Raw genomic sequence first — 27,021 nt, 5'->3', positions numbered from 1 at the left:
GAAGATTTGGTAGAGAAATGCAGTCCGATATGCTCTGCGTTGATATCGCGCTGTGCAGACTGGCAGGAATTGCACCAGTTGAGGCTGGCAGATGTCCGAGTTAACGGGGATGACTGCTAGCAGTGGCTAACTGACTAGTAGCTAGTTAGCTGGCTAGCTACTGAGGGGGGTCCGGTTCTAAAGTATAAAGAATAGCAGATCCATACCACATTGGGTGAGGCAAGAAATTGAAATAAAAAATATAAAAAACATATATGAAATATATACAAAGTAAAACGCTATATATATACACATATATATATATATGCACTGGCGGTTCTAGCTTGTATAGCTTATATATATATATATATATATATACATATACATATATATATACATATATATATATACATATATACATATATATATATACATGGAATTCATATATATAAGCTATACAAGCTAGAACCGCCAGTGCTAGCTTCACCAATTGGCACCAAAATTAGCTGTTCGAGTTTCGACGTTTACCCCCCCACCCGCGCCTCCTCGCTTGGATTGGCTAGTGTTCCTGTCAATCATGACTTCCAGGTCTCACTGCCATAGGCTACTTGAGCGCAGGTAAAACGACATATGAGCCAGAGGGAGGCATTTGGAATTACCGGGCGTTCCTGGATCCGATAAAGACGCGCTTATCACGCAGCAGTTGTCAAATCTATATGTACTTTACATAAGTTATATTTATAAATAAAGAGCTATTTGAATACGTTTTATCCAGGAGATAGTTATGGAAACTAGTATAGGACAGGCCATGAATCCGGCACACACAGAAGAGAGCACGGTTTTCACGCAACCTGTGCGGCTGTCTGGAGCGGACGGCGCAGATGACTCGTCCGTTTTTGAAGAAGTGAAACCCCGGGTGAGAATTAGTCGACATCTTAACCCGGTGGAGGGTAGGTCAGGTACGCGGTTCCACCCTATCCCGCTCTTCTCCTGGTTTATATTTTGTAGTCAGTTGGATCGTGGGCACATCCACTCAATAAAATAAACTATGTGTCCCCATCTATTCTCTAACCCCAATAAACATTGTTGTATATACATACATAATAATGAATTCATTATTTCAATGTTCTTGGGAGAAAGAGCACATTCAATATACATGATTTTCCATAAATTGTTAGCCTATAGAAAAGCCTAAAGCGTTATTACCCGTGCATTAGGCTAGTCTTCTCGACCCAAGCATGCTTCCATACTTGGAATAATGTTGTTGAAAGGGCATACAAATTGATTCGTATTTTTTATGTCTTTAGATTTGTTAGTCACTTCGTTATAAATGCATATTTTTTTGTGCATTTAATTCGTTTAAAGATTGTTTTATGAATAGAAGTGGACTAAAGTAGGACCACGACTATCTATTTAGCCGGGACGAACAAGTGTGCATTAAAACAGTGAGTAGCCTACTTCGAATATTATAGCAGAGGATCGAACAAGGGGCAAGTAAACTGTACAGTGTAATATCATTGAACACATCGAAAAATGATTCATTTATGGTTCAAGACAATACGAATGAATTAACCTCAATTTGACCACGTTTTTCTCATTAAAATTCTCATTAAAATGTAATTATAATTAAATAATAATACTATAGACCTCAGTTTTTGCACATGATCTGTCTACTGCTATTTTGCTGCTGATTTTAAGAGGGTGTGTGTGAGGTTCTCCCCAGTTTCCGACCCCCAACTGCAGATAGTTCAGTTTCCTTTCTGGTGTCGTGTTTTATGTTTACCCTGCAACATCTGGCGGAATGCCAACTGTTGAATGGGATCTGACGGTGTCCAATTACTCTTGATGCTCTCTTTTGGTCATGGAAGTTTCTTTGGAATTCACAGCTATTAACTTTGATGTGGATGTATGTGATCTATTTATAGCCTCTGGTGTGTTTATGATAGTCATTTGACTGTCTGTGTTCATGGATGGATTTAGGCTAATGATAGAAAGAATAAGAATAGGGCCCATTTCCTTTCTCTATACAGAGATTCAGGAATTGTTTTAGTAATCAGACTATTGAAAGTTCAAAAAGCCTTCTCTTCTTGATTAGTATTTGTATTTATTAAGGATCCCCATTCCTGGGGTCCAGCAACATTAAAGCAGTTATATAGAATGTAAAATATTACATCACATTTCACAAGACAGTAAGTGTGTTTCCTCAGGCCACTACTCTACTATCACATTATTTACACTACAAAATCCAATTGGCGCGTGTGTAGAGTGCGTGTCTTATCATGTGTATGTGTGTCTGTGCTGTTGTGTGTGTCTCTTCACAGTCCCCGCTGTGTATTTTTAACAGTTTTTAAAATCTGATTCTACTGCTTGCATTCGTTACCTGACGTGGAATAGAGTTCCATGTAGCCATGGCTCTATGTGGTACTGTGCACCTCCCGTAGTCTGTGATTGACTTGGGGATTAGTAATAAACGTGACCCCCCTTCATAGGCCCAGTCAGTATAGTTTAAGTGTCCCCCCAAATATTCCAGAGTGCTATGTTGTTGTCCCCCCCCCCCCCCAATAACAAATCCACCGAATGCCCCGGAGTTTATAGAACCTGGGTTACGCAAGTAACCTCCAATAGCCGCTAAATGTGATTGTGAAAAACAGAGCGGTTTCAGTTTTCTTCCTATAGATTTGGCTCTAACTTTTGAATGGTTGGAGCTAGCTATTATGACCCCATCACTGAGAACTATGACTCTCAAGCCGAAATCACATTGAGAGACGCCCGCCATGGTGGGAAATTTGTGTGCGAGAGTAGCCAGCATCAATTCACATGCACTGCACAGCATATGCCAATGTAATTGTCATGAAAATCCATAGTAAGCAGTTGATTTAGTTTGATATCTAGCCCCTGGGAGTTATTGTTGTGAGATCCTTTCGACTCATCTTAGATGTCCTATGGGAGCCACCATACCTGTGCTAAACGGTTGTTGCTTATAGCTTACAAGGAAGTTGTAGTTAATAAACCCGAGTTGTTCATAAACACCCAAGTCTCTCCTTACAAAAAAAAGATTGACGTTTTGAAACTGCAGTAAAGTACAGTAACTGCAGTCCACTGTGTTATTTTGGATGCAGTAATTGCATAGCACTGCCGTTGAACTGCAGTTATACTGCAGTGTACTGTAATTATACTGCACTCTGACTGAAAGTTTTGTTTTCGTAAGGGTCGTTCTTCTAGATGAACAGTATTCTCTATTGAAATCAGAGTCCCCCAGTTTTCCTGCTGTAGCCTGCTAAGGCTACATACCTAGGGTTGATATCAACACAGGTAGCCTGCCAAGGCTACATGCCTAGGGTTGAAATCAGCACAGGTAGGCTGCCAAGGCTACATGCCTAGGGTTGATATCAACACAGGTAGCCTGCCAAGGCTACATGCCTAGGGTTGAAATCAACACAGGTAGGCTGCCAAGGCTACATGCCTAGGGTTGAAATCAACACAGGTAGCCTGCCAAGGCTACATGCCTAGGGTTGAAATCAACACAGGTAGCCTGCCAAGGCTACATGCCTAGGGTTGAAATCAACACAGGTAGCCTGCCAAGGCTACATGCCTAGGGTTGAAATCAACACAGGTAGCCTGCCAAGGCTACATGCCTAGGGTTGATATCAACACAGGTAGGCTGCAATTGTTTCACATATGTACAGTGGGCATAGAAAATGTACACCTTTTGTTGCCTTACAGCCTGAAATGAAAACACATACAGTTATACCTTTTTCGGCTTTATATACACACAGTAACCCACAATATCCAAGTGAAAAAAATGAAAAACTTCTGAAAATGTAGTAAAACACCTAGACTGTGCAATATTTGCCCTTTCTTCCATGCAGAATTTGAAAGCAGTGTGACTTTCTATTCCCACTGTAGCCTATTTGACTGATACACCTTAGATTACAGCCCAATACATTTTAAACTACATCTTAAATCTACTTATTTTAGGGAAGATCGTAACAATTCCTCTCATACATTTTCTTCAAATGATCGCGGCTTGTCTGTTTTCTCTCATTCACTCATATGCATTTTATTTCCAGTGACAAAATTGCATTTGACAGCAATGCAGATGTACTTTTACACATACACACACTTTTTACCAGATGACCTGAATACCTTTCTTATGCATTTCAGTCACTACAAACCATAGATCCTTCGGATATTTGTGTATCTTTGTTTGTTATTTAGTGCATTTATTGAGGTAATGGCAGTAAGGCCAAATTCAAAATTTTCACCAAATAATCTTTACATATTTGTTTCTAATACACCCAGGTGTCTTAAAATAGAGAATAAAATAGCTTGATTGTGTCGTGGAAATTACGTCCAGGGACACCTGAAGTCAATCTTAAATTAATTTTTATTTATTATCAGCAAGCTGGAGAGGTCACAGTCAACTTAGATGCATAAAGTACCGGTCTGAAGATAGCTCTGCCGTGGCAGTCCCGTTAGTTGTCTTATATACTGCTTACACAGACAAGTAGCATAGGCATAGTTCATAGGGTTGGTTCCTGCATGTGTCTGGCACCGTCTCCTATCTTAACTTATAGAACATGTTCTGGGCGTTCTGCCAAAAAGTCTGAGGAGGGGGTCATGACCGTTTCCCCCTCATATCTCTACCCAGCACCTACAGGAACCAATGATTGTAGGAGACAAGATGTACAATTCAAGGCTGTCCTTCAAGACTATATAGTTTTCCTCCACATTCCCTACTTCTATCTTTTATCACTTCAATGATAGTAATCGTCAAACCCTTCATTCTGGGTGATACAATCTACACTGCCTTCGGAAAGTATTCAGACCCCTGGACTTTTTCCAAATGTTGTTACATTACAGCCTTATTCTATAATTTATTAAATAAAAACATATCCTCTGCAATCTACACACAATACCCCATGATGACATCCCAATACCCCATGATGACAAAGCGAAAACAGGTTTTTAGACATTTTAGCAAATGTATTAAACATAAAAAAAACCAGAAATACCTTATTTACATAAGTATTCAGACCCTTTGCTATGAGACTTGAAATTGAGGTCAGGTGCATCCTGTTTCCATTGATCATCCTTGAGATGTTACTACAACTTGATTGGAGTCCACCTGTGGTAAATTAAATGTATTGGACATGATTTGGAAAGTCTGTAAAAGGTCCCACAGTTGACAGTGCATGTCAGAGCAAAAACCAAGCCATGAGGTTTGAAGGAATTGTCCGTAGTGCTCCGAGGCAGGATTGTGTCGAATCACAGATCTGGGGAAGGGTACCAAAAAAGTCTGCAGCAAACTGAGCAAACCGGGGAGAAGGGCCTTGGTTAAGGGAGGTGACCAAGAACCCTATGGTCACTCTGACAGAGCTCCAGAGTTCCTCTGTGGAAATGGGAGAACCTTCCAGAAGGGCTTTATGGTAGAGGGGCCAGACAGAAGCCACTCCTCAATAAAAGTCACATGACAGCCTGCTTGGAGTTTGCGGGCTGTCATATGTGGCACCTAAAGACTCTCACACTATGAGAAACAAGATTTTCTGGTCTGATGAAACCAAGATTGAACTCTTTGGCCTGAATGCCAAACGTCAAGTCTGGAGGAAACCTGGCACCATGTCACCGGCATCGACTGAGATACTAGTCAGGATCGAGGCAAAGATGAATGGAGCAAAGTACAGAGAGATCCTTGATGAAAACCTGCTCCAGAGCGCTCAGGACCTCAAACTGTTGCACATTTAACATGCTGATAGAAATGAGGTACAACTTATTTAAGGTTGGAGTTTGCGGGCTGTCATATGTGGCACCTAAAGACTCTCACACTATGAGAAACAAGATTTTCTGGTCTGATGAAACCAAGATTGAACTCTTTGGCCTGAATGCCAAACGTCAAGTCTGGAGGAAACCTGGCACCATGTCACCGGCATCGACTGAGATACTAGTCAGGATCGAGGCAAAGATGAATGGAGCAAAGTACAGAGAGATCCTTGATGAAAACCTGCTCCAGAGCGCTCAGGACCTCAAACTGTTGCACATTTAACATGCTGATAGAAATGAGGTACAACTTATTTAAGGTTCCCTGCATTAAAGTCCCCGGCCACTAGGAGCACCGCCTCTGGATGAGCATTTTCCTGTTTGCTTATGGCCGTATACAGCTCATTGAGTGAGGTTTTAGTGCCAGTATCAGTCTGTGGTGGTATGTAGACAGCTACGAAAAATACAGATGAAAACTCTCTAGTTAGATAGTGTGGTCTACAGCTTTTCATGAGATACTCTACCTCAGGCGAGCAACACCTCGAGACTTCCTTAGATATTGTGCACCACCTGTAATTTACATATATGCATAGGCCCCCGCTCTGTGTCTTACCAGAGGCTGCTGTTCTATCCTGCCGATAGAGTGCATAACCCGCCAGCTGTATGTTCTTAATGTTGTCGTTCAGCCACAACTCACACAAGATATTACAGTTTTTAATGTCCTGTTGGTAGGATATACGTGCTTTCAGTACATCCCATTTATATTTCCAGTGATTGAACGTTAGCTAGCAGGACGGAAGGCAAAGGTAGAAATAATAGGTCTCCCCCAGGAAACCTCCTCTGGGTTACCATATTCTGGGCTCCGGTCTCCTTTGGGGAAAAGACCGAGCCCCTCGGTTCTAGCAGACCGTGAGGACGACTATACAGGAGCAACCTTTAACCAGCAGCGTGCAGCGACAGTCTCCCCCTGGTGGCTAATCCATGCTACTCCACACCCCCCAGCCCTAATGGGGAGGACGCTGTATGTCTCCTTTCTCGATGGGGCATCCGCGTTCTCATGCTTTGCCCCTGACCTGTGCACAAAAGAAAAATAGAAGCGTTGAAGGGACAAGAACACCCTGGTGACCCGATCGTTTGTGTCACTTCCCCTGGTAATCCAGACCAGGGGAGCATGGTCTGTGACCAGGGTGAGGTAGGTGCCCAACAGCGCCCACTTCACCGCTCGACACTCTGTCTCGATGATCAAGTACTTTTTTTCTCTAGGTATCAGCTTTCGGGTTATGTACATGATGGGTTGTTCTTCCCAAGGAAGGAAGGACTGGACCTGTGTTTTAGTGCGTGGATGGGCCAATCACGTACCACGTGGACCTTCCTCTCCTAGGGCTTGACGTTCCCCTGTCCGATCAAATACCCCAGGTACTCCACCTCCTCAAACACCATCTTGCATTTATTGGGGTTTTCTGTCAACAGGGCATGCCTGAGCTCGTCCAGTACCGCCTGGAGGCACATCAGGTGCTCTTCCCAACCTTGGCTATGGATGATGATATCATCCAAATAGGCCACTGTGTACCTTCGGGCCTCTGGGATCCGGTATGGCCTCTTTCATAACGTTTTCCCGGGCTGGGTGTGGACTTGGTGTTCGATGTTCTCGGCAAATACGGCCGTGTTCCGATCAATGAACTCCCGGAGCTCTTGCTTCTGGGCCGGGCCGAGGTCCTCATTGCTCGGGACAACCACTGGTACCCTTGGCGTCCTGGGTCTTGACCATAACACAGCCAAGGCTGTCCTCACGTGCCACCTCTTCAATAGGTTCACGTAGTAAATATGTTGGGGTTTCCATCTTCCTGGCTGCCGTATGTGGTAATTGACAGGTCCCAGCTTCTCGATCACCTCATACGGCCCGTGCCATGTTGCCAAGAACTTACATGGGGGATGAAGACCAGCACCTTGTCAACCACCTGGAACTCTCGGGGTTAGGTTCCCGATTGTAGACCTTGACTTGGGCGCGTTTGGCCTTCTCCATTTCTTCCCTTACCACTGGCCATACTGCTGTCATTCGCTCACTTATAGTCTCCATGTGTTCCACCACGCTGCGTAAGGGGTTTGGCTGGGATACCCACACGTCCCTGGCGAGGTTCAGTAGGATGTGTTATCTCCTCCCGTAGAGGAGTTTGAAAGTGGAAAAAACATTGGAGGACTGGGGTACTTCTCAGACCGAGAACATTAGGTGGGGTAGTAGCTGATTCCAGTTATTCCTGTCCTGCTCAATGACCTTCTGCAGCATTAGCTTGAGCATTATAGTGAAACATTCAACAAGCCCATCCATCTGTGGGTGAAAGACCAGAATGTACTGGTGTCCTCGTGCCGTTTTTACCAGGGAACCCACAATGTCCATGGCGATGTGCTCAAATGGCACCCAATGATCGATAAGGGATACCAGCGGGTTTTGGAATGTGCTTTTGGGGCGGTGATTTGACACTCCGGACATCTGCGGCTATAGTCTTCCACGGCCAGTGGAACTGGGCCGCGATCTGTTCCCAGGTTTTCTCCATTCCCAGGTGTGCCCCCATTAACAGCACCTCTCGACATTCCCCCTGTTTGTGCGACATCTGAAACGAAAGGTTAATCTTGATTTGGAAATTGGTGTATCGCCAGTCATCCACTGCTATCCTCCCACTGGGTGGTCCTGAACTGTCCCCTCATTTGGCCCATAGTAGGTGTCTCAGTTGGTCCCTCAAAATAGATGAGGGGGAGAATGAGCTCCTCCTCCGGTTGTTCACTAGGGGAGTTTGGTTCCGGTGCCCCTGCCTCCACAGTGCCGCGAACAGTGGACAATCTCGTCCCACGAGGATGGGTACCAGCAACTCGGGTACAGCACTGACAACAACATCATCCAGCAGCTTCCTTGTGGTGTCACGATGTTGGCCTGTACGGTCGGATACTGCTTGGTGTTGCTGTGGACACAGGAGACGGACATCTCCTGGGCCAGCAGGCACGTGTTTGCAAGCGTAACCATACTCCTGGAGTCCAACAGAACTTGGGTGTTGTGTCCGTCGACTTTCACCATGACCATGGGTGGGCCCAAGAGGAGATGACGTAGTTTAGTGCGTGACCCGTCTCGTCTCCGGGGCTCTCTGATGGCATTGACTCGTCTCGACCCAAGCAATTCCATGGGAGGTGTCTCAGGCCGCCACACTCAAAACACCTCCTTTGGTCTCCATTCACCTGTGGTTGTCAGCGGCGGGTCGGCTCTCACCCGGCTGTTTTTCCGATGGTCTGTGGCCCTTTAGCCTGGCTGATTGTTGGTCCGGGGAATACTGCGGTGGGGGTGTCCTTCCATCCACTCAAACGGTTCCCCAACTCGGCCCGGCTCCCCTTCAGCAGAGCATCTGTGTTCTGATGCATCGCTAATGCTCCCAGGAGGTCCTCCAAGGTCTAGGGCTCGCATAGACTCATCACACTCTTCATGTCATGGGGTAGTGCCCTTAAGAAGCGATCCGTGACCACTCTGTCTATCATGGAGAGGGTGGCATCATTGGTTAGAAGCCATGCCCTGGTGATGCGCAATAGGTCGCTCATCTAGGCTTGGGGGGAGGTGTCGGCCACGAACCTCCAGTTGTGGACCAGTTGGGCCTGACGGGCCAGGTTGTACCCGTAATGGCTGAGTATCTCCCGTTTGAGATCGTCATAGTTAGCCGCCTGTTCAGCGTTGAGGTCAGAATATGCCTTTAGGGTGTTACCGAATCGCATCCAAACCTGTTTTTAATAAAGCTAATGGAGGACAACGACATCAAAACCTACCTTTGCACATTTGAACGGACCAAAGTACAAGTGGGCGGAGAGGAACGGGTACGGACAGGAACGGGGACAGTCAGGTTTTGATGATGTTGTTTTCCATTAGCTTTATTAAAAACTGGTTTGGGGGGGGGATGAAAATGGTGCCGTAGAGAGAACACGGTGTTTCAGCGAGCTCTCGTGGCATTCGTAAATTTATATTTTTACATTAATCTCCTAGCTTGAAAAAGTGGTAGAATTGGCTAAATAAGTTACCATATAATGAGTCTTGACGGCTTTTCCGCAAAAATCTCCGACAACATGCCCAACAGAACTACTAAGAAGTCGACCAAAATCACCACCCCTGTGGATGTGCATGAGGAGCTAGCTAACGTTAGCGAGGCTAGCACCATTGCGGATACAGGCACAATGGACCTGGTGATTCAAAAGATGACTGATAACATTACTAAAGTGATCGATGCTAAGATAAGAACGGTCTTGGAAGCAATAGCAGGCCATTCAGCTGAACTACAGAGGGTTGTGGAACGTGTTGTTGAGGCGGAAGGAAGAATTGATGCAGTGGAAACTTCAACTACATCTATGGACGCTAAGATAAAAGCACTTGAGAAACAGGTGCGCGAAATGGCGGAGCACATTGACGACTTGGATAATCGAGGACGCAGATGCAATATTCGTGTTGTGGGACTCCCGGGAAATTCTGAAGGGACACGTTCAGTAAAATTCTTTGAGGAATGGATCCCTGGCTACCTACAAATGGACACTAAGGCTGGCCGTGTGAAGCTGGACAGGGCCCATCGCTCTCAAGCACCGATACCCGGTCCCAATCAGCGCCCACGGCCGGTGGTTATAAAGTTCCACAACTTCACCGACAAGCAGCGCGTCATGGATGCGGCTAGAAACATCGGCTCTGATGGTAGTCAACGTAAAAGTCTTAAAGTCTCATTCTTCAATGATTATTCCACTGCGGTTGTATGAAGACGCAAAGCGTTTGATGAGACGAAGGCTCGACTCAGGAGAATGAAGATGGATTACGCACTGTTATACCTGGCCACATTGAAGATTATGGTCAACGGATTACCTAAAAAGCTCTACACACCTGAAGAGGCTGCTGCGTTTATTGACTCTCTCGGGTAAATAACTTTTAAGCTGCACCTCAGCAGCATTGGATAACTTTGTTTATTTTTGGTTGAATCTGATCATGAAACAGTGACGTGAGTCCTCACGTACTCCGGCTCAGTAATATTCGTATCTTATCTTATTTTTCTTGCTAAAGTAATAGCCGCTATAGCTCAGGCTGAGATATGTGTGAATCCATATTGGTGCCCAGGTTTGGTTTTAGGTGGAAGAGCCTCAATATTCTCCTATTGATTTTATGTTCTATACATATAAAGGAAGAGGCTATGGAGCGGCGATGCAGACATAAGAGTCTACATTGGAGAGTTGAAATCCCCTGCATGTTAGCTAGTGGGAAAAAACCCTTTTGGATCTTTACATGTTTAATTTTTGGGTTTAGTATAGTTCGAGTTCAGGGTTCATATCGTTTGTTTATGCTCGGTGAGATAGAGGAGAGTTCAACACATGGAAAAAGGTAGCACCCCACTTTTACAGTGGGATCCAGCCTGGATATTGAATGGTCAAGATACAATGGCAGGTAACGGACTGCGTGTATGTACATGGAACATTAGAGGGAGCCATAACCCCATTAAGAGGAAGAAGGTACTATCTTTTTTGAAAAAAGAAAATATTGATATTGCCCTGTTGCAAGAAACTCATTTGGATGATAAGGAGCACCTGAAATTACAACAAGGGGGGTTTGGTCAAGTGTTTTTCTCATCATTTACATCCAGAAGTAGAGGTGTAGCAATTCTGGTGAAAAAGAACTTACCACTTAAGGTCTTGAATTGTGTGAAAGATACATTTGGTCGCTTTGTTATAATTAATGGTACTTTACAAGGGCAGAACATTTCTATAATGAATATTTACTTCCCCCCTGCTCACCCCCCTGATTTCCTCACTAAGGTTTTTCTAGACTTTTCAGAATTAAACTCGGACACTGCAGTGGTTGGAGGAGATTTTACTGCTTGTTGAACCCCCTTATTGATAGGTTCCCCAGCGGTATAGCTTCACTCTCTCCTCAAGCTAAGTCACTTAAAGCTATTTGTGATGATCTGGGGTATGCGGATGTCTGGAGAGCTTTTCATCCCTCCAACAGAGAGTTCACTTTTTTCTCTGCACCTCATGGATGTCAGACTAGAATAGATTATTTTTTTGTGCCCAGGACGTCTCTGCAGTCTGTTTTATCCGCTAGGATAGGAAGCATAGTCATATCTGATCATGCTGAGGTGATCCTGGACATAAAACTCAACGGGGCATTCAATCGGTCAAGACATTGGAGGTTTAACACAACCATTCTTAAAGACCATAAATTCACATCATATTTCATTACAGAGTTTAAAGCATTTTTCTCTATTAACTCTCAATCAACAGATAACCCCTCGCTCCTTTGGGAGACCTGTAAAGCGTATACCAGGGGTCTGATTATGTCATACACAGCTACTAAGAGACGGAAAAAGCGTGAAAAGCAAAAAATGTTAGAGGGTGAATTAGGAACTAAAGAGAAGGACTACATTAAAACGCCCACTCCTGCCCTATTAAAGGAAATATCAGTCATTAGATCAACGTTAGACTCTCTCCTAACACAGGACGCTGAAAAGAAAATGAGATTTGTCAGGCAAAAGCTATATGAACATGGCGATAAGCCAGGAAAGTACTTGGCATACCTAGCTAAAAAGAGAGCTGACTCTCAGTCAATTGCTACTATTACTGACTCTGATGGTAATCATTTATATGAAAATAAATTGATAAGTGACTCATTTAAGAAATTTTATACAAATCTTTATGCCTCAGAACTGCCAAATGATGCACCCAAATTAATGGAGAACTTATTTTGTAAGATTGAGCTCCCTACTATCTCCGAAGAGCAGCGGTCCCTCCTTAATGCCCCTATTACCAAGGAAGAGATAATGTTCGCAATTAAGAATCTGCAAAATGGTAAGGCCCCAGGACCAGACGGGTTTTGTAGTGAGTTCTATAAAGAGTTCCATGGCCTGATCCTTGAGCCATTGCATGATATGTTTAATCACTAATTTTCAAATGACCAACTCCCTCAAACGCTGAGAGAAGCCAACATTTCACTTATTCTCAAAAAGGGAAAATGTCCAGAGTCTTGTTCCTCATACAGACCAATTTCCCTTCTGAATGTGGATAGAAAATTGCTTTCTAAAGTTCTAGCCACAAGATTAGAGGACTCACTGCCACTAATTGTGAAAGGAGACCAAACTGGCTTCATTAAGGGCCGTAAGTCATGCAAGAATGTCAGGCGGCTTCTTAATGTAATTCAAGCTTACCAACAAAGTGCTGTGGATGGTCTTGTGCTCTCCCTAGATGCTGAGAAAGCATTTGATCGTGTGGAGTGGTCTTACCTATTATTTGCTCTAAATAAATTTGGTCTGGGTGACAACTTTATAAAATGGGTGAAAGTTTTATATGATGATCCTTAGGCTGCTGTCCTTACTAATGGGCTAAGGTCAAATAGCTTTTCTATACACAGAGGTACCAGACAGGGCTGTCCTTTATCCCCCCTCCTCTTTGCACTCGTTATGGAACCACTGGCCGAGGCCATCAGGGTAACGCCTGCTATACAGGGGCTGCTCACTGGTGATGTTCACCATAAAATAAGCTTGTATGCTGATGATGTCCTGATATTCATCTCTAGTCCCGAGACTTCAATTACAGCTCTTATTAATATTATTGAATTATTCAGCGAATTCTCAGGCTACAAGATTAACCTAACTAAGTCAGAGGCTATGCCACTTGGTAGCCTGCACTCTGTACCTAATACTTCTCCCCCCTTCCCTTTTAAATGGTCTCCCTCAGGTTTCATGTATCTGGGTATATTTGTTACTCCTAAATTCCAGCAAATGTACAAAGCCAATTGTGTTCCCTTGTTTGATACAATAAGACAGGATCTGGAGCGCTGGAACTCTCTCCTGATTTCTTGGTTGGGTAGAATATCCCTCTTGAAAATGAACATTTTACCTAGACTACTTTACCCAATCCAAATGATCCCAGTATTACTCTCCAATAAGGTAATAAAGGATGTAAATGGATGGTTAAGTTCCTTTATATGGAGTAAACACAAGCCAAGACTTAAGATGGCAATATTGCAGCTGCCAAGTTCTATGGGCGGCTTGGACCTGCCCAATATCAGGTTCTATCAATGGTGTGCCCACCTTTGTTATATTTCTGACTGGATCACAAATGATGACTCCTCTATTTGGTTAGACATTGAAACTTCTCTTACCCCTTACAGGATCTTTTATTTTTCAGAAGTTTCAAGTCCGTAGAAGATCACTGCAATAATCCCGTTACACTTAACACACTCAAAGTATGGAGGTCAGTTCAACGCTTCCTGGGAAGGTCCAAACTAACCTCTGCTCTTACCCCAATTCTTAACAATCCAGATTTCAGTCCAGGATTGCTGGATGCCGGCTTTAACTTTTGGCTTAATAAGGGCATACGCAGGCTAAATGACTTATTTGTTGATAAGATTTTGTTGTCATTTGAGCAGATGGTCGAGAAACATCGACTCCCAAAGCAGAACTTTTTCCGCTTCCTACAAGTAAGACATTATATCCTGAAGATCACCACCTTAATTGGTAACCCTGATGTGTCTGTCATTGAAAGAATGCTTTTTTTCCCACAAAGGAAAATGTCTGTAAGTCTGTTTTATGATAATTTAAGGTCCCTTTCTGCTGTCAACACACAGAGGGTGAAACAAGTGTGGGAGAAAGAATTGTCTGTTACTATTGACGAAGAGATGTGGGAGGACATTTGGAGATATGCAAAAACAATATCTATATGTAATCGTACTAGAGCAATCCAATTAAGAATAATACACAGATTGCATATATCCCCAAATCGCAGACATGCTTTTAGCCCCACTTCCTCTTCCCCTCAGTGTCTTAAATGCAAGACTGATACAGGCACTCTAACACATTGTTTATGGTCATGTACCAAAATACAAAGATACTGGTCTGGTGTTCTGCAAGAAATTGAAAAGATCCTAGGGGTAGATCTAGAATTGGACCCAGTTTCTTTACTGTTAGGTCTCCCTAGTAGGCAGGTTACTTCTGTGGGTAAAAGGAGGCTTTACAACATCCTTACCTTCGCAGCGAGGAAAAACATCATTTTACAGTGGATTAGTGATAAGGTTCCTTCTATTAAAGATTGGCATAAGATACTATTTGAATGTGTGCCTCTGGAATATCTGACATGTATATTGCATTCTAAAACAGACCGGTTCTACAAAGTATTCTACAAAGGTTCTACAAACCTTATCTAAATTACCTAGAACCTGAGGTATCAGCTATTATGCTGCAAGGATTCTCGTAGAATGACGGGGATGTATGTATTTCAGAACTACACTGTACGTTCCATGTGGGGAACCCAACCTCTTGGTTTAAACTGAGCTTTTTTGTTTAATTTCTGTTTGTAAGTTTGTTAAAATTGTGAAATTCTAATAAAAATACTGTTTAAAAAAAAAAAAAAAAAAAACTGGTTTGGATGCGATTCGGTAGACGTTCCTCCTTGCAGCTTCCTGATTTCCTCAACCAGGCGGACATTTTGTAGGCATTGTTCCTCCAGCATTCGTTCCTGAACCGCCTGTTGCGCTTGTTGGGCCCGGACGAACTGAGCTATCAACTCGTCCATACTGATGCGCCGTAAATGTCAACCCTGATCTGACCACGTTGTCAAATGCCCGCATTCTCCACCACTTGTGGCAGACAAGGGTGGTGGATACAAATGTTTACACTGATCAGACACAAGTGTGATAGTTTCAAGGGTGCCTATTAAAACAATAAAGAAAAAGAAAATAATTGGTCTCTACAAGGAGACCTCCTCCAGGTTACCGTCTTCTTGGCTCCTGGGTATTGCTGTCTCCTTTGGGGAAAAGACCTGTTGACCCGTTCTAGCAGACCGTGAGGAGGACTATAAAGAATCAATCTCTCTCCCTGAAAAAAACCCCTGTGTGCTACCCTTATGGCAGCTTTATGGGACTCGTATGGTTGGTGAGCAATCTGCCCCTTGATCACTCAACAGCCTCAATCATCCCCAACTAATCCTGGCCGGAGGGCCCGTCGAGACCAGGCACGTCCAGCAGAGGGAACCAGAGCCGCGTGATGTATACTCCGTCTGCAGTGGTGGAAAAAGAACCCCAAATAAATTTGAATACAAGTGTAGACCTTACAGTGAAATGCTTACTTTACGAGCCCCTAACCATCCAGGCAGTTAAAAAAAAATATGGATATGAATAAGATAACAATAGCGAGACTATATCGGCACCGGTTAGTTGAGATAGAATGTACACATAGGTAAAGTTATTAAAGTGACTATGCATAGATGACAACAGAGAGTAGCAGTGGTGTAAAGATGGGGTGAGGGGGAGGCACTGCAAATAGTCTTGGTAGCCATTTGTCTAGATATACCGAGAGTTTTCATCTGTATTATTTGTAGCTGTCAATATTCAACACCAGTCAGAGGATGGCACTAAGACAGCATTGAATGAGCTGTATTCCGCCATAAGCCATCAAGAAAACGCTCACCCAGAGGTGGCGCTGAAAAAAGTCTGGGTAGCCATTTGTTTTCTTGTTCAGGAGTCTTATAGCTTGGGGGTAGAAGCTGTTTAGAAGCCTCTTGGACCTAGTTGTCCTACTTGAGTAATAGTAAAGATACCTTAATATGAAATGACTCAAGTAAAAGTTAAAGTCAACCAGTAAAATACTACTTGATTAAAAGTCTAAAAGTATTTGGTTTTAAATATACTTAAGTATTAAAAGTATAAATCATTTAAAATTCCTTATATTAAGCCAACCAGACCACGATTCTCTTGTTTTTTAAATGTGTGGATAGCCATGGTCACAATCCATAGCTAAGACCTCATTTACATGCAAAGCATTTGTGTTTAGTGATAGAGAAAATCTCTGGTCATCCCTACACTAAGTGCATGATGTTCAACTAGATGGCGCCGGAGAAGGGTTTAGTGAGTGTTTAGTGAATGTTTTGTCCCAAATACAATGCTTTTAGTTTTAGAAATATTTTGGGCTAACTTATTCATTTCCACCCACTCTGAAAATAACTGCAGCTCTTCGTTAAGTGTTGCAGTCACTTCAGTCACTGTAGTAGCTGACGTGTATAGTGTTGAGTCATCCGCATACATAGACACGTGGCCTTACTCAAAGTCAGTGGCATGTCGTTAGTAAAAAGTTTAAAAAGTAAGGGGCCTAAACAGCTACCCTGGGAATTTCTGATTCTACCTGGATTATGTTTGTGAGGCTTCCATTAAAGAACACCCTTTGTGTTTCGCTAGACAAGTAACTCTTTATCCACATTATAGCAGGGGGTGTAAAGCCATAACACACGTTTTTCCAGAAACAGACTATCATCGAAAATGTCAAAAGCTGCACTGAAGTCTAGTGTAGGGTTTCCGGGATGATCGTGTTGATGTGAGCCGTGACGAGCCTTTGAAAGCACTTCATGGCCACCAACATGAGTGCTACGGGGCGGTAGTCATTTAAGCATCTTACTTACGCATTCTTGGGCACAGGGACTAAGGTGGTCTGCTTGAAACGTGGGTTTTACAGACTCGGTCAGGGAGAGGTTGAAAATGGCAGTGAAGGCACTTGCCAATTGGTCCTCGCATGCTCTGAGTACATGTCCTGGTTATCCGTCTGGCCCTGCAGCATTGTGAATGTGGACCTGTTTAAAGATCTTGCTCACATCGGATACGGAGATAGTGATCACAGAGTCATCCTGAAAAGCTAGTGCTCTCATGCGTGCTCCAGTGTTGCTGGCCTCGCAGCGAGCATAAAAGGCATTTCGCTCGTCTGGTAGGCTCACGTCACTGGGCAGCTCGCGGCTGGATTTCCCTTTGTAGTCTGTAATAGTTTGTAATAGATATTACAGTTTTTTGCCACATCCGGCGAGCGTCAGAGCCGGCATAGTAGGATTCAATCTTAGTCCTGTATTGACGCTTTGCCTGTTTAATGGTTCGTCTGAGGGAATAGCGGGATTTCTTATAAGTGTCCAGATTAGTGTCCCGCTCCTTGAAAGTGGCAGCTCTAGCCTTTACCTCAGTGCGGACGTTGCCTCTAATCCATGGCTTCTGGTTGGGATATGTGGGGACGATGTCGACAATGCACTTATTGATGAAGCTAGTGACTGAGGTGGTTTACTCCTCAATGCCATTGGATCAATCACAGAACATATTCCAGTCTGTGTTATCAAAACAGTCCTGCAGCGTAGCATCCGCGTCATCTGACCACTTCCATATCGAACGAGTCACTGGTACTTCCTGCTTTTAGTTTTTGCTTGTGTAAGAAGGAATCAGAAGGAAAGAGTTATGGTCATATTTGCCAAGTGGAGGGCAAATGAGAGCTTTGTATGCATCTCTGTGTGTGGAGTAAAGGTGGTCTAGAGTTTTTTTCCTTTTCCTTTTTTCTCTGGTTGCACATGTGACATGCTGGTAGAAATGAGGTAAAACAGATTTAAGTTTGACTGCGTTAAATTCCCCGGCCACTAGGCGGGATGAGCATTTTCTTATTTGATTATGGCCTTATACAGCTCGTTGAGTGCGGTCTTAGTGCCAGCATCGGTTTGTGGTGGTAAATAGACGGCTATGAATAATATAGATAAGAACTCTCTTGGTAGATAGTGTGGTCTACAGCTTATCATTAGGTACACAACCTCAGGCGAGCAATACCTCCAGACTTCTTTAATATTAGACATCGCTCACCATCTGTTATTGACAAATAGACACCACCCCCAGCCCCTTGTCTCACCAGACGTAGCTGCTCTGTCCTGCTGATGCACCGAAAACCCAGCCAACTCTATATTATCCGTGTCGTCATTGAGCCACGTCTCAGTGAAACGCAAGATATTACAGTTTGTAATGTCCCGTTGGTAGGACAGTCTCGACTGTAGATCATCGAGTTTGTTTTACAGTGATTGCACTTTGGCCAATAGAACCGATGGTAATGGCGATTTACTCACTCGCCTACAAATCCTAACAAGAAACCCCAAATTTCTCCCTCTGCTCCGCCTTTTCTTCACGCAACTGACAGGGATTTGGGCCTGGTCTCCGGAGAGCCTTATATCCTTCACATCAGACTCATTAAAGAAAGAATCTTTGTCCAGTTCGAATTGAGTAATTGCTGTCGAGATGCTCTTTTCAGTCATAAGAGACGCTAGCAGCAACTATATGTACAAAATAAGTTACAAACAAACAAAATAGCACAGTTGGTTAGGAGGCTGTAAAACGGCAGCCATCTCCTCCGGTGCTATCTTGGCCTTCCAATGACACCGGGTGCTGTAATTGTCCTGGAGGGGAGGCAGTGTGCCCACAGGGATGCATTGGGCTGACCGCACAACCCTCTGGAGAGACCTGCGGTTGCGGATAGTGCAATTGCCGTACCAGGAGAGGATACAGCCCGACAGGATGCTCTCAATGATGCATCTTTAGAAGTTTGTGAGGGTCTTAGGGGCGAAGCCAAATATCTTTATCCTTCTGAGGTTGAAGAGTAGCTGTTGCACCGTCTTCACCCCACTCTTTGTGTGAATTTATCATTTAAGGTACGCCGAGTAACTTGAAGCTTTTTACCACTGCGGCCCCGTCAATGTGGGTTGGGGCGTGCTCTGTCTGCTGTCTCCTGAAGTCCACCATCAGCGCCTTAATTGTGTTGATGTTGAGGAAGAGGTTATTTTCCTGGCACCAAATCAAATACAATTGTCACTTACTTACGCATGGTTAGCAGATGTTATTGCAAGTGTAGCGAAATGCTTGGGCTTCTAGTTCCTGACAGTGCAACAATATCTAACATGTAATCTAATAATTCCACAACAACTGCCTAATACACACAAATCGAAGTAAAGGGATGGAATAAGAATATGTAAATATAAATATATGGATGGGCCATGACCGACCGGCATAGACGAGATGCAATAGATGGTATAAAATACAGTATATACATCTGGGATGAGTAGTGCAAGGTACAGTGCCTTGCGAAAGTATTCGGCCCCCTTGAACTTTGCGAACTTTTGCCACATTTCAGGCTTCAAACATAAAGATATAAAACTGTATTTTTTTGTGAAGAATCAACAACAAGTGGGACACAATCATGAAGTGGAACGACATTTATTGGATATTTCAAACTTTTTCAACAAATCAAAAACTGAAAAATTGGGCGTGCAAAATTATTCAGCCCCCTTAAGTTAATACTTTGTAGCGCCACCTTTTGCTGTGATTACAGCTGTAAGTCGCTTGGGGTATGTCTCTATCAGTTTTGCACATCGAGAGACTGAAATTTTTTCCCATTCCTCCTTGCAAAACAGCTCGAGTTCAGTGAGGTTGGATGGAGAGCATTTGTGAACAGCAGTTTTCAGTTCTTTCCACAGATTCTCGATTGGATTCAGGTCTGGACTTTGACTTGGCCATTCTAACACCTGGATATGTTTATTTTTGAACCATTCCATTGTAGATTTTGCTTTATGTTTTGGATCATTGTCTTGTTGGAAGACAAATCTCTGTCCCAGTCTCAGGTCTTTTGCAGACTCCATCAGGTTCCAGAATGGTCCTGTATTTGGCTCCATCCATCTTCCCATCAATTTAACCATCTTCCCTGTCCCTGCTGAAGAAAAGCAGGCCCAAACCATGATGCTGCCACCACCATGTTTGACAGTGGGGATGGTGTGTTCAGCTGTGTTGCTTTTACGCCAAACATAACGTTTTGCATTGTTGCCAAAAAGTTCAATTTTGGTTTCATCTGACCAGAGCACCTTCTTCCACATGTTTGGTGTGTCTCCCAGGTGGCTTGTGGCAAACTTTAAACAACACTTTTTATGGATATTTTTAAGAAATGGCTTTCTTCTTGCCACTCTTCCATAAAGGCCAGATTTGTGCAATATACGACTGATTGTTGTCTTATGGACAGAGTCTCCCACCTCAGCTGTAGATCTCTGCAGTTCATCCAGAGTGATCATGGGCCTCTTGGCTGCATCTCTGATCAGTCTTCTCCTTGTATGAGCTGAAAGTTTAGAGGGACGGCCAGGTCTTGGTAGATTTGCAGTGGTCTGATACTCCTTCCATTTCAATATTATCGCTTGCACAGTGCTCCTTGGGATGTTTAAAGCTTGGGAAATCTTTTTGTATCCAAATCCGGCTTTAAAGTTCTTCACAACAGTATCTCGGACCTGCCTGGTGTGTTCCTTGTTCTTCATGATGCTCTATGCGCTTTTGACGGACCTCTGAGACTATCACAGTGCAGGTGCATTTATACGGAGACTTGATTACACACAGGTGGATTGTATTTATCATCATTAGTCATTTAGGTCAACATTGGATCATTCAGAGATCCTCACTGAACTTCTGGAGAGAGTTTGCTGCACTGAAAGTAAAGGGGCTGAATAATTTTGCACACGCAATTTTTCAGTTTTTGATTTGTTAAAAAAGTTTGAAATATCCAATAAATGTCGTTCCACTTCATGATTGTGTCCCACTTGTTGTTGATTCTTCACAAAAAAATACAGTTTTATATCTTTATGTTTGAAGCCTGAAATGTGGCAAAAGGTTGCAAAGTTCAAGGGGGCCAAATACTTTCGCAAGGCACTGTATGTAAAGATCATTTTTAAAGTGGCATTAATAAAGTGACTAACTATCAATTTGTTTGAGTGGCTAATGATTTCAACTCTGTATGTAGGCAGCAGCCTCTCTGTGTTAGTGAAGGCTGTTTAACAGTCTGATGGCCTTGAGATAGAATATATTTCTCAGTCTCCTGTGACATTGGATGCTGTAGGTGTCCTGGAAGGCAGGTAGTTTGCCCCCGGTGATGAGTTGTGCAGACCTCACTACCCTCTGGAGAGCCCTACGGTTGTGGGCGGTGCATTTGCCGTACCAGGTGGTGAAACAGCCCGACAGGATGCTCTCAATTGTGGATAGGGGGGTCCGCTCTCTGCTGTTTCCATGATCCTCTCCTTTGTTTTGTTGAGTGAGGTTGTTTTCCTGACACCACAATCCAAGTGCCTTCACCTCCTCCCTATGGGCTGTCTCGTCGTTGTTGGTGATCAAGTTGGAGGCGTGCATGACCACTCAGTCATGGGTGAACAGGGAGTACAGGAGGGGGCTGAGCACACACCCTTATTGTGCCCCAGTGTTGAGGATCAGCGAAGTGGGGATGTTGTTTCCTACCTTCACAACCCGGGGGTGTCCTGTCAGGAAGTCCAGGACCCAATCACACAGGGTAGGGTTGTGACCCAGGGCCTCAAGCTTAATGATGAGCTTGGAGTGTACTATGGTGTTGAAGGCTGAGCTGTAGTCAATGAACTGCATTCTTACATAGGTATATTTTCACACCCTGATCTGTTTCACCTGTCCTTGTTATTGTCTCCACCCCCTCCAGGTGTTGCTTATTTTCCCTGGTGTATTTATCCCTGTGTTTCCTGTCTCGTCGTGTATGTTCCAAGTCAACCAGCGTGTTTTTCCCGTGCTCCTGCCTTTTCTAATCTCTTTTACTAGTCCTCCCGGTTTTGACACAATTATTATTACAATTACACCATGAGTCGTTAATCATGAAACATACACCCCCACCTTTCTTCTTCCCTGAGAGATGTTTATTCCTGTCTGCGTGACGCATAAAGAATCCAGGTGGCTGTTTCGACTCCGACAGCATGTCCCAAGCGAGCCATGTTTCCGTGAAACAGAGTTTGTTAAAGTCCCTGATGTCTCTCTGGAAAGCAACACTAGCCTTAATTTCGTCTACCTTGTTATCTAGAGACTGGACATTAGTAATTGCGGCGACATTGTTCTGGGTCAGCCTCTGGAAACAGTTTGAATGCCTTGGGTGGTTCGAACAAAGAATCCTCTTCGGGAAAGCAGTATTCCTGGTCGTAGTGCTGGTAAGTTGACGTCGCTCTGATATCCAATAGTTCTTCCCGGATGTATGTATTAACACTTAGGATTTTTCTGGGCAAACAATGTAAGAAATAATACATAATCAACTAAATAATGTAGAGTTTCCTTAGGACTAGAAATGAGGGAACCCTTTCTGTCGGCACCATCTTGTCATCTGTGTTGATAGATCCTAACTCCACTCCACCAGGGCCCTCACCTCCTCCCTGTAGGCTGTCTCGTCGTTGTTAGTAATCAGGTCTACCACGGTTGAGTCATCAGCAAACTTGATTATTGTGTTGGAAACATGCGTGTCCACGCAGTCATGGGTGAACATGGAGCTGAGGGCTGAGCACACACTGTTGTGGATCCCCGGTTTTGAGGATCAGCGTGGCGCAGGTGTTGTTTTCTACCTTCACCACCTGGGGTTGGCCCATCAGGAAGTCCAGGACCTAGTTTACGTGTGTGTACATTGCGTATGCTAACGTATGTATTATTATGCGTGTGTGTTCCTGTGTGTGTCTCTTCTCAGTCCATGATGTTCCATAAGGTGTAGCTTTATCTGTTTTTTAAATCAGATTTTACTGCTTGCATGAGTTACTTGATGTGGAATAGAGTTCCATGTAGTCATGGCTCTGTGTAGTACGGTATGTTTCCCGAGTCTGTTCTGGACTTGGGGACTGTGAAAAGACCCCTTTTGGCATATCTTGTGGGGTATGCATGGGTGTCTGAGCTTGGTGCTAGTCTTTTGAAAAGACCGCTCAGTGGTTTTAACATGTAAATACCTCTCACAAAGACAAGTAGTGATGCAGTCAATCTCTCCTCTACTTTGAGCCAGGAGAGATTGACATGTACAGTATTTGCATGGCTAACCATGGACAAAGGATTTTTTATTGCATTATTGTATTGTTGGACAACAAAAGTTTCTTATTGGACCAATCCAGGTAGTCCATGGGCACTCAGGCAAGAGGGAGGACTCTGCCAAGTACTCGGTTAAGCTGCTTGCCAGAACATAATCAACCAACACAAGACCTGTTTGTGCCCTGTTTTGAAAGCAGCAGCTTCATACAGGAGGATCTCGCAATAAAAAATCTAAATAAGGAATTTTCCAAGTATTATTGACCTCACACACAGGTTGAAGTGCCCTTCAAGAGAGGTAGAGATACTCTGAATGATCGGCTATGAAAAGCCAACTGACATTTACTTCTGAGGTGCTGACTTGCTGCACCCTCGACAACCACTGTGATTATTATTATTTGACCATGTTGGTCATCTATGAACATTTGAACATCTTGGCCATGTTCTGTTAAAATCTCCACCCGGCACAGCCAGAAGAGGACTGGCCACCCCTCATATCCTGGTTCCTCTGTAGGTTTCTTCCTAGGTTCTGGCCTTTTTAGGGAGTTTTTCCTAGCCACTGTGCTTCTACACCTGCATTGCTTGCTGTTTGGGGTTTTAGGCTGGGTTCCTGTACAGCACTTTGTGACATCAGCTGATGTAAGAAGGGCTTTATTTACAAATACATTTGATTGAATTTGATTGAAAAGCACATCAACACTAGAGTTGCTAGGGAAGAGATTTGGAAATATACTGTACAGACATAGCTGGCACTTCAAATAGCTGTGGAGGCATAATAGGCCTGATGAATTATTTTCTTCCCTCCTTTGTATCTGATGTTGGGGAAGCCATTGTGCACAGCTGGATAGGGCTTAAGTATATCAACAGCTCAGTGAATTATTTTTACACAACTGATTGGCTGGGCTTTGGCTTGGATTAACTCCCTGTGCCCTAGCGTTTGGCCTCAGTAACTCACAGTTAAAGTTGCGGCTGATTTGTTTTGGGCTGCATTTCCATATTTATCCGGCATGACGGACCTCTGAGACTATCACAGTGCAGGTGCATTTATACGGAGACTTGATTACACACAGGTGGATTGTATTTATCATCATTAGTCATTTAGGTCAACATTGGATCATTCAGAGATCCTCACTGAACTTCTGGAGAGAGTTTGCTGCACTGAAAGTAAAGGGGCTGAATAATTTTGCACACGCAATTTTTCAGTTTTTGATTTGTTAAAAAAGTTTGAAATATCCAATAAATGTCATTCCACTTCATGATTGTGTCCCACTTGTTGTTGATTCTTCACAAAAAAATACAGTTTTATATCTTTATGTTTGAAGCCTGAAATGTGGCAAAAGGTTGCAAAGTTCAAGGGGGCCAAATACTTTCGCAAGGCACTGTATGTAAAGATCATTTTTAAAGTGGCATTAATAAAGTGACTAACTATCAATTTGTTTGAGTGGCTAATGATTTCAACTCTGTATGTAGGCAGCAGCCTCTCTGTGTTAGTGAAGGCTGTTTAACAGTCTGATGGCCTTGAGATAGAATATATTTCTCAGTCTCCTGTGACATTGGATGCTGTAGGTGTCCTGGAAGGCAGGTAGTTTGCCCCCGGTGATGAGTTGTGCAGACCTCACTACCCTCTGGAGAGCCCTACGGTTGTGGGCGGTGCATTTGCCGTACCAGGTGGTGAAACAGCCCGACAGGATGCTCTCAATTGTGGATAGGGGGGTCCGCTCTCTGCTGTTTCCATGATCCTCTCCTTTGTTTTGTTGAGTGAGGTTGTTTTCCTGACACCACAATCCAAGTGCCTTCACCTCCTCCCTATGGGCTGTCTCGTCGTTGTTGGTGATCAAGTTGGAGGCGTGCATGACCACTCAGTCATGGGTGAACAGGGAGTACAGGAGGGGGCTGAGCACACACCCTTATTGTGCCCCAGTGTTGAGGATCAGCGAAGTGGGGATGTTGTTTCCTACCTTCACAACCCGGGGGTGTCCTGTCAGGAAGTCCAGGACCCAATCACACAGGGTAGGGTTGTGACCCAGGGCCTCAAGCTTAATGATGAGCTTGGAGTGTACTATGGTGTTGAAGGCTGAGCTGTAGTCAATGAACTGCATTCTTACATAGGTATATTTTCACACCCTGATCTGTTTCACCTGTCCTTGTTATTGTCTCCACCCCCTCCAGGTGTTGCTTATTTTCCCTGGTGTATTTATCCCTGTGTTTCCTGTCTCGTCGTGTATGTTCCAAGTCAACCAGCGTGTTTTTCCCGTGCTCCTGCCTTTTCTAATCTCTTTTACTAGTCCTCCCGGTTTTGACACAATTATTATTACAATTACACCATGAGTCGTTAATCATGAAACATACACCCCCACCTTTCTTCTTCCCTGAGAGATGTTTATTCCTGTCTGCGTGACGCATAAAGAATCCAGGTGGCTGTTTCGACTCCGACAGCATGTCCCAAGCGAGCCATGTTTCCGTGAAACAGAGTTTGTTAAAGTCCCTGATGTCTCTCTGGAAAGCAACACTAGCCTTAATTTCGTCTACCTTGTTATCTAGAGACTGGACATTAGTAATTGCGGCGACATTGTTCTGGGTCAGCCTCTGGAAACAGTTTGAATGCCTTGGGTGGTTCGAACAAAGAATCCTCTTCGGGAAAGCAGTATTCCTGGTCGTAGTGCTGGTAAGTTGACGTCGCTCTGATATCCAATAGTTCTTCCCGGATGTATGTATTAACACTTAGGATTTTTCTGGGCAAACAATGTAAGAAATAATACATAATCAACTAAATAATGTAGAGTTTCCTTAGGACTAGAAATGAGGGAACCCTTTCTGTCGGCACCATCTTGTCATCTGTGTTGATAGATCCTAACTCCACTCCACCAGGGCCCTCACCTCCTCCCTGTAGGCTGTCTCGTCGTTGTTAGTAATCAGGTCTACCACGGTTGAGTCATCAGCAAACTTGATTATTGTGTTGGAAACATGCGTGTCCACGCAGTCATGGGTGAACATGGAGCTGAGGGCTGAGCACACACTGTTGTGGATCCCCGGTTTTGAGGATCAGCGTGGCGCAGGTGTTGTTTTCTACCTTCACCACCTGGGGTTGGCCCATCAGGAAGTCCAGGACCTAGTTTACGTGTGTGTACATTGCGTATGCTAACGTATGTATTATTATGCGTGTGTGTTCCTGTGTGTGTCTCTTCTCAGTCCATGATGTTCCATAAGGTGTAGCTTTATCTGTTTTTTAAATCAGATTTTACTGCTTGCATGAGTTACTTGATGTGGAATAGAGTTCCATGTAGTCATGGCTCTGTGTAGTACGGTATGTTTCCCGAGTCTGTTCTGGACTTGGGGACTGTGAAAAGACCCCTTTTGGCATATCTTGTGGGGTATGCATGGGTGTCTGAGCTTGGTGCTAGTCTTTTGAAAAGACCGCTCAGTGGTTTTAACATGTAAATACCTCTCACAAAGACAAGTAGTGATGCAGTCAATCTCTCCTCTACTTTGAGCCAGGAGAGATTGACATGTACAGTATTTGCATGGCTAACCATGGACAAAGGATTTTTTATTGCATTATTGTATTGTTGGACAACAAAAGTTTCTTATTGGACCAATCCAGGTAGTCCATGGGCACTCAGGCAAGAGGGAGG

The 27,021-nt window shown here is 43.9% G+C and overlaps 1 protein-coding gene across 2 annotated transcripts in view; it reads left to right on the top strand.

Annotated features, from left to right (window-relative positions):
• Window positions 1-608: 608 nt before the first annotated feature.
• The window catches only part of LOC110491182 (Krueppel-like factor 5), a 47,640-nt gene continuing 21,227 nt past the window's right edge, over window positions 609-27,021 (top strand). The window contains exons 1-2 of one of the 2 annotated variants that reach the window (XM_021564533.2): window positions 609-929; window positions 16,774-16,781. In XM_021564533.2, the coding sequence (XP_021420208.2) occupies window positions 764-929; window positions 16,774-16,781 (174 nt within the window). In that variant the 5' untranslated portion in view covers window positions 609-763. The remainder of the gene's footprint in view (window positions 930-16,773; window positions 16,782-27,021) is intronic. The other variant, XM_036950164.1, reaches the window with a different exon arrangement.

This window comes from Oncorhynchus mykiss, chromosome 2 (assembly GCF_013265735.2).
Source record: "Oncorhynchus mykiss isolate Arlee chromosome 2, USDA_OmykA_1.1, whole genome shotgun sequence".
In the NCBI taxonomy this organism is placed as follows: domain Eukaryota; kingdom Metazoa; phylum Chordata; class Actinopteri; order Salmoniformes; family Salmonidae; genus Oncorhynchus; species Oncorhynchus mykiss.
Note: the sequence above shows the minus strand (reverse complement) of the source record. Positions and strands in the feature narration are given on the sequence as shown.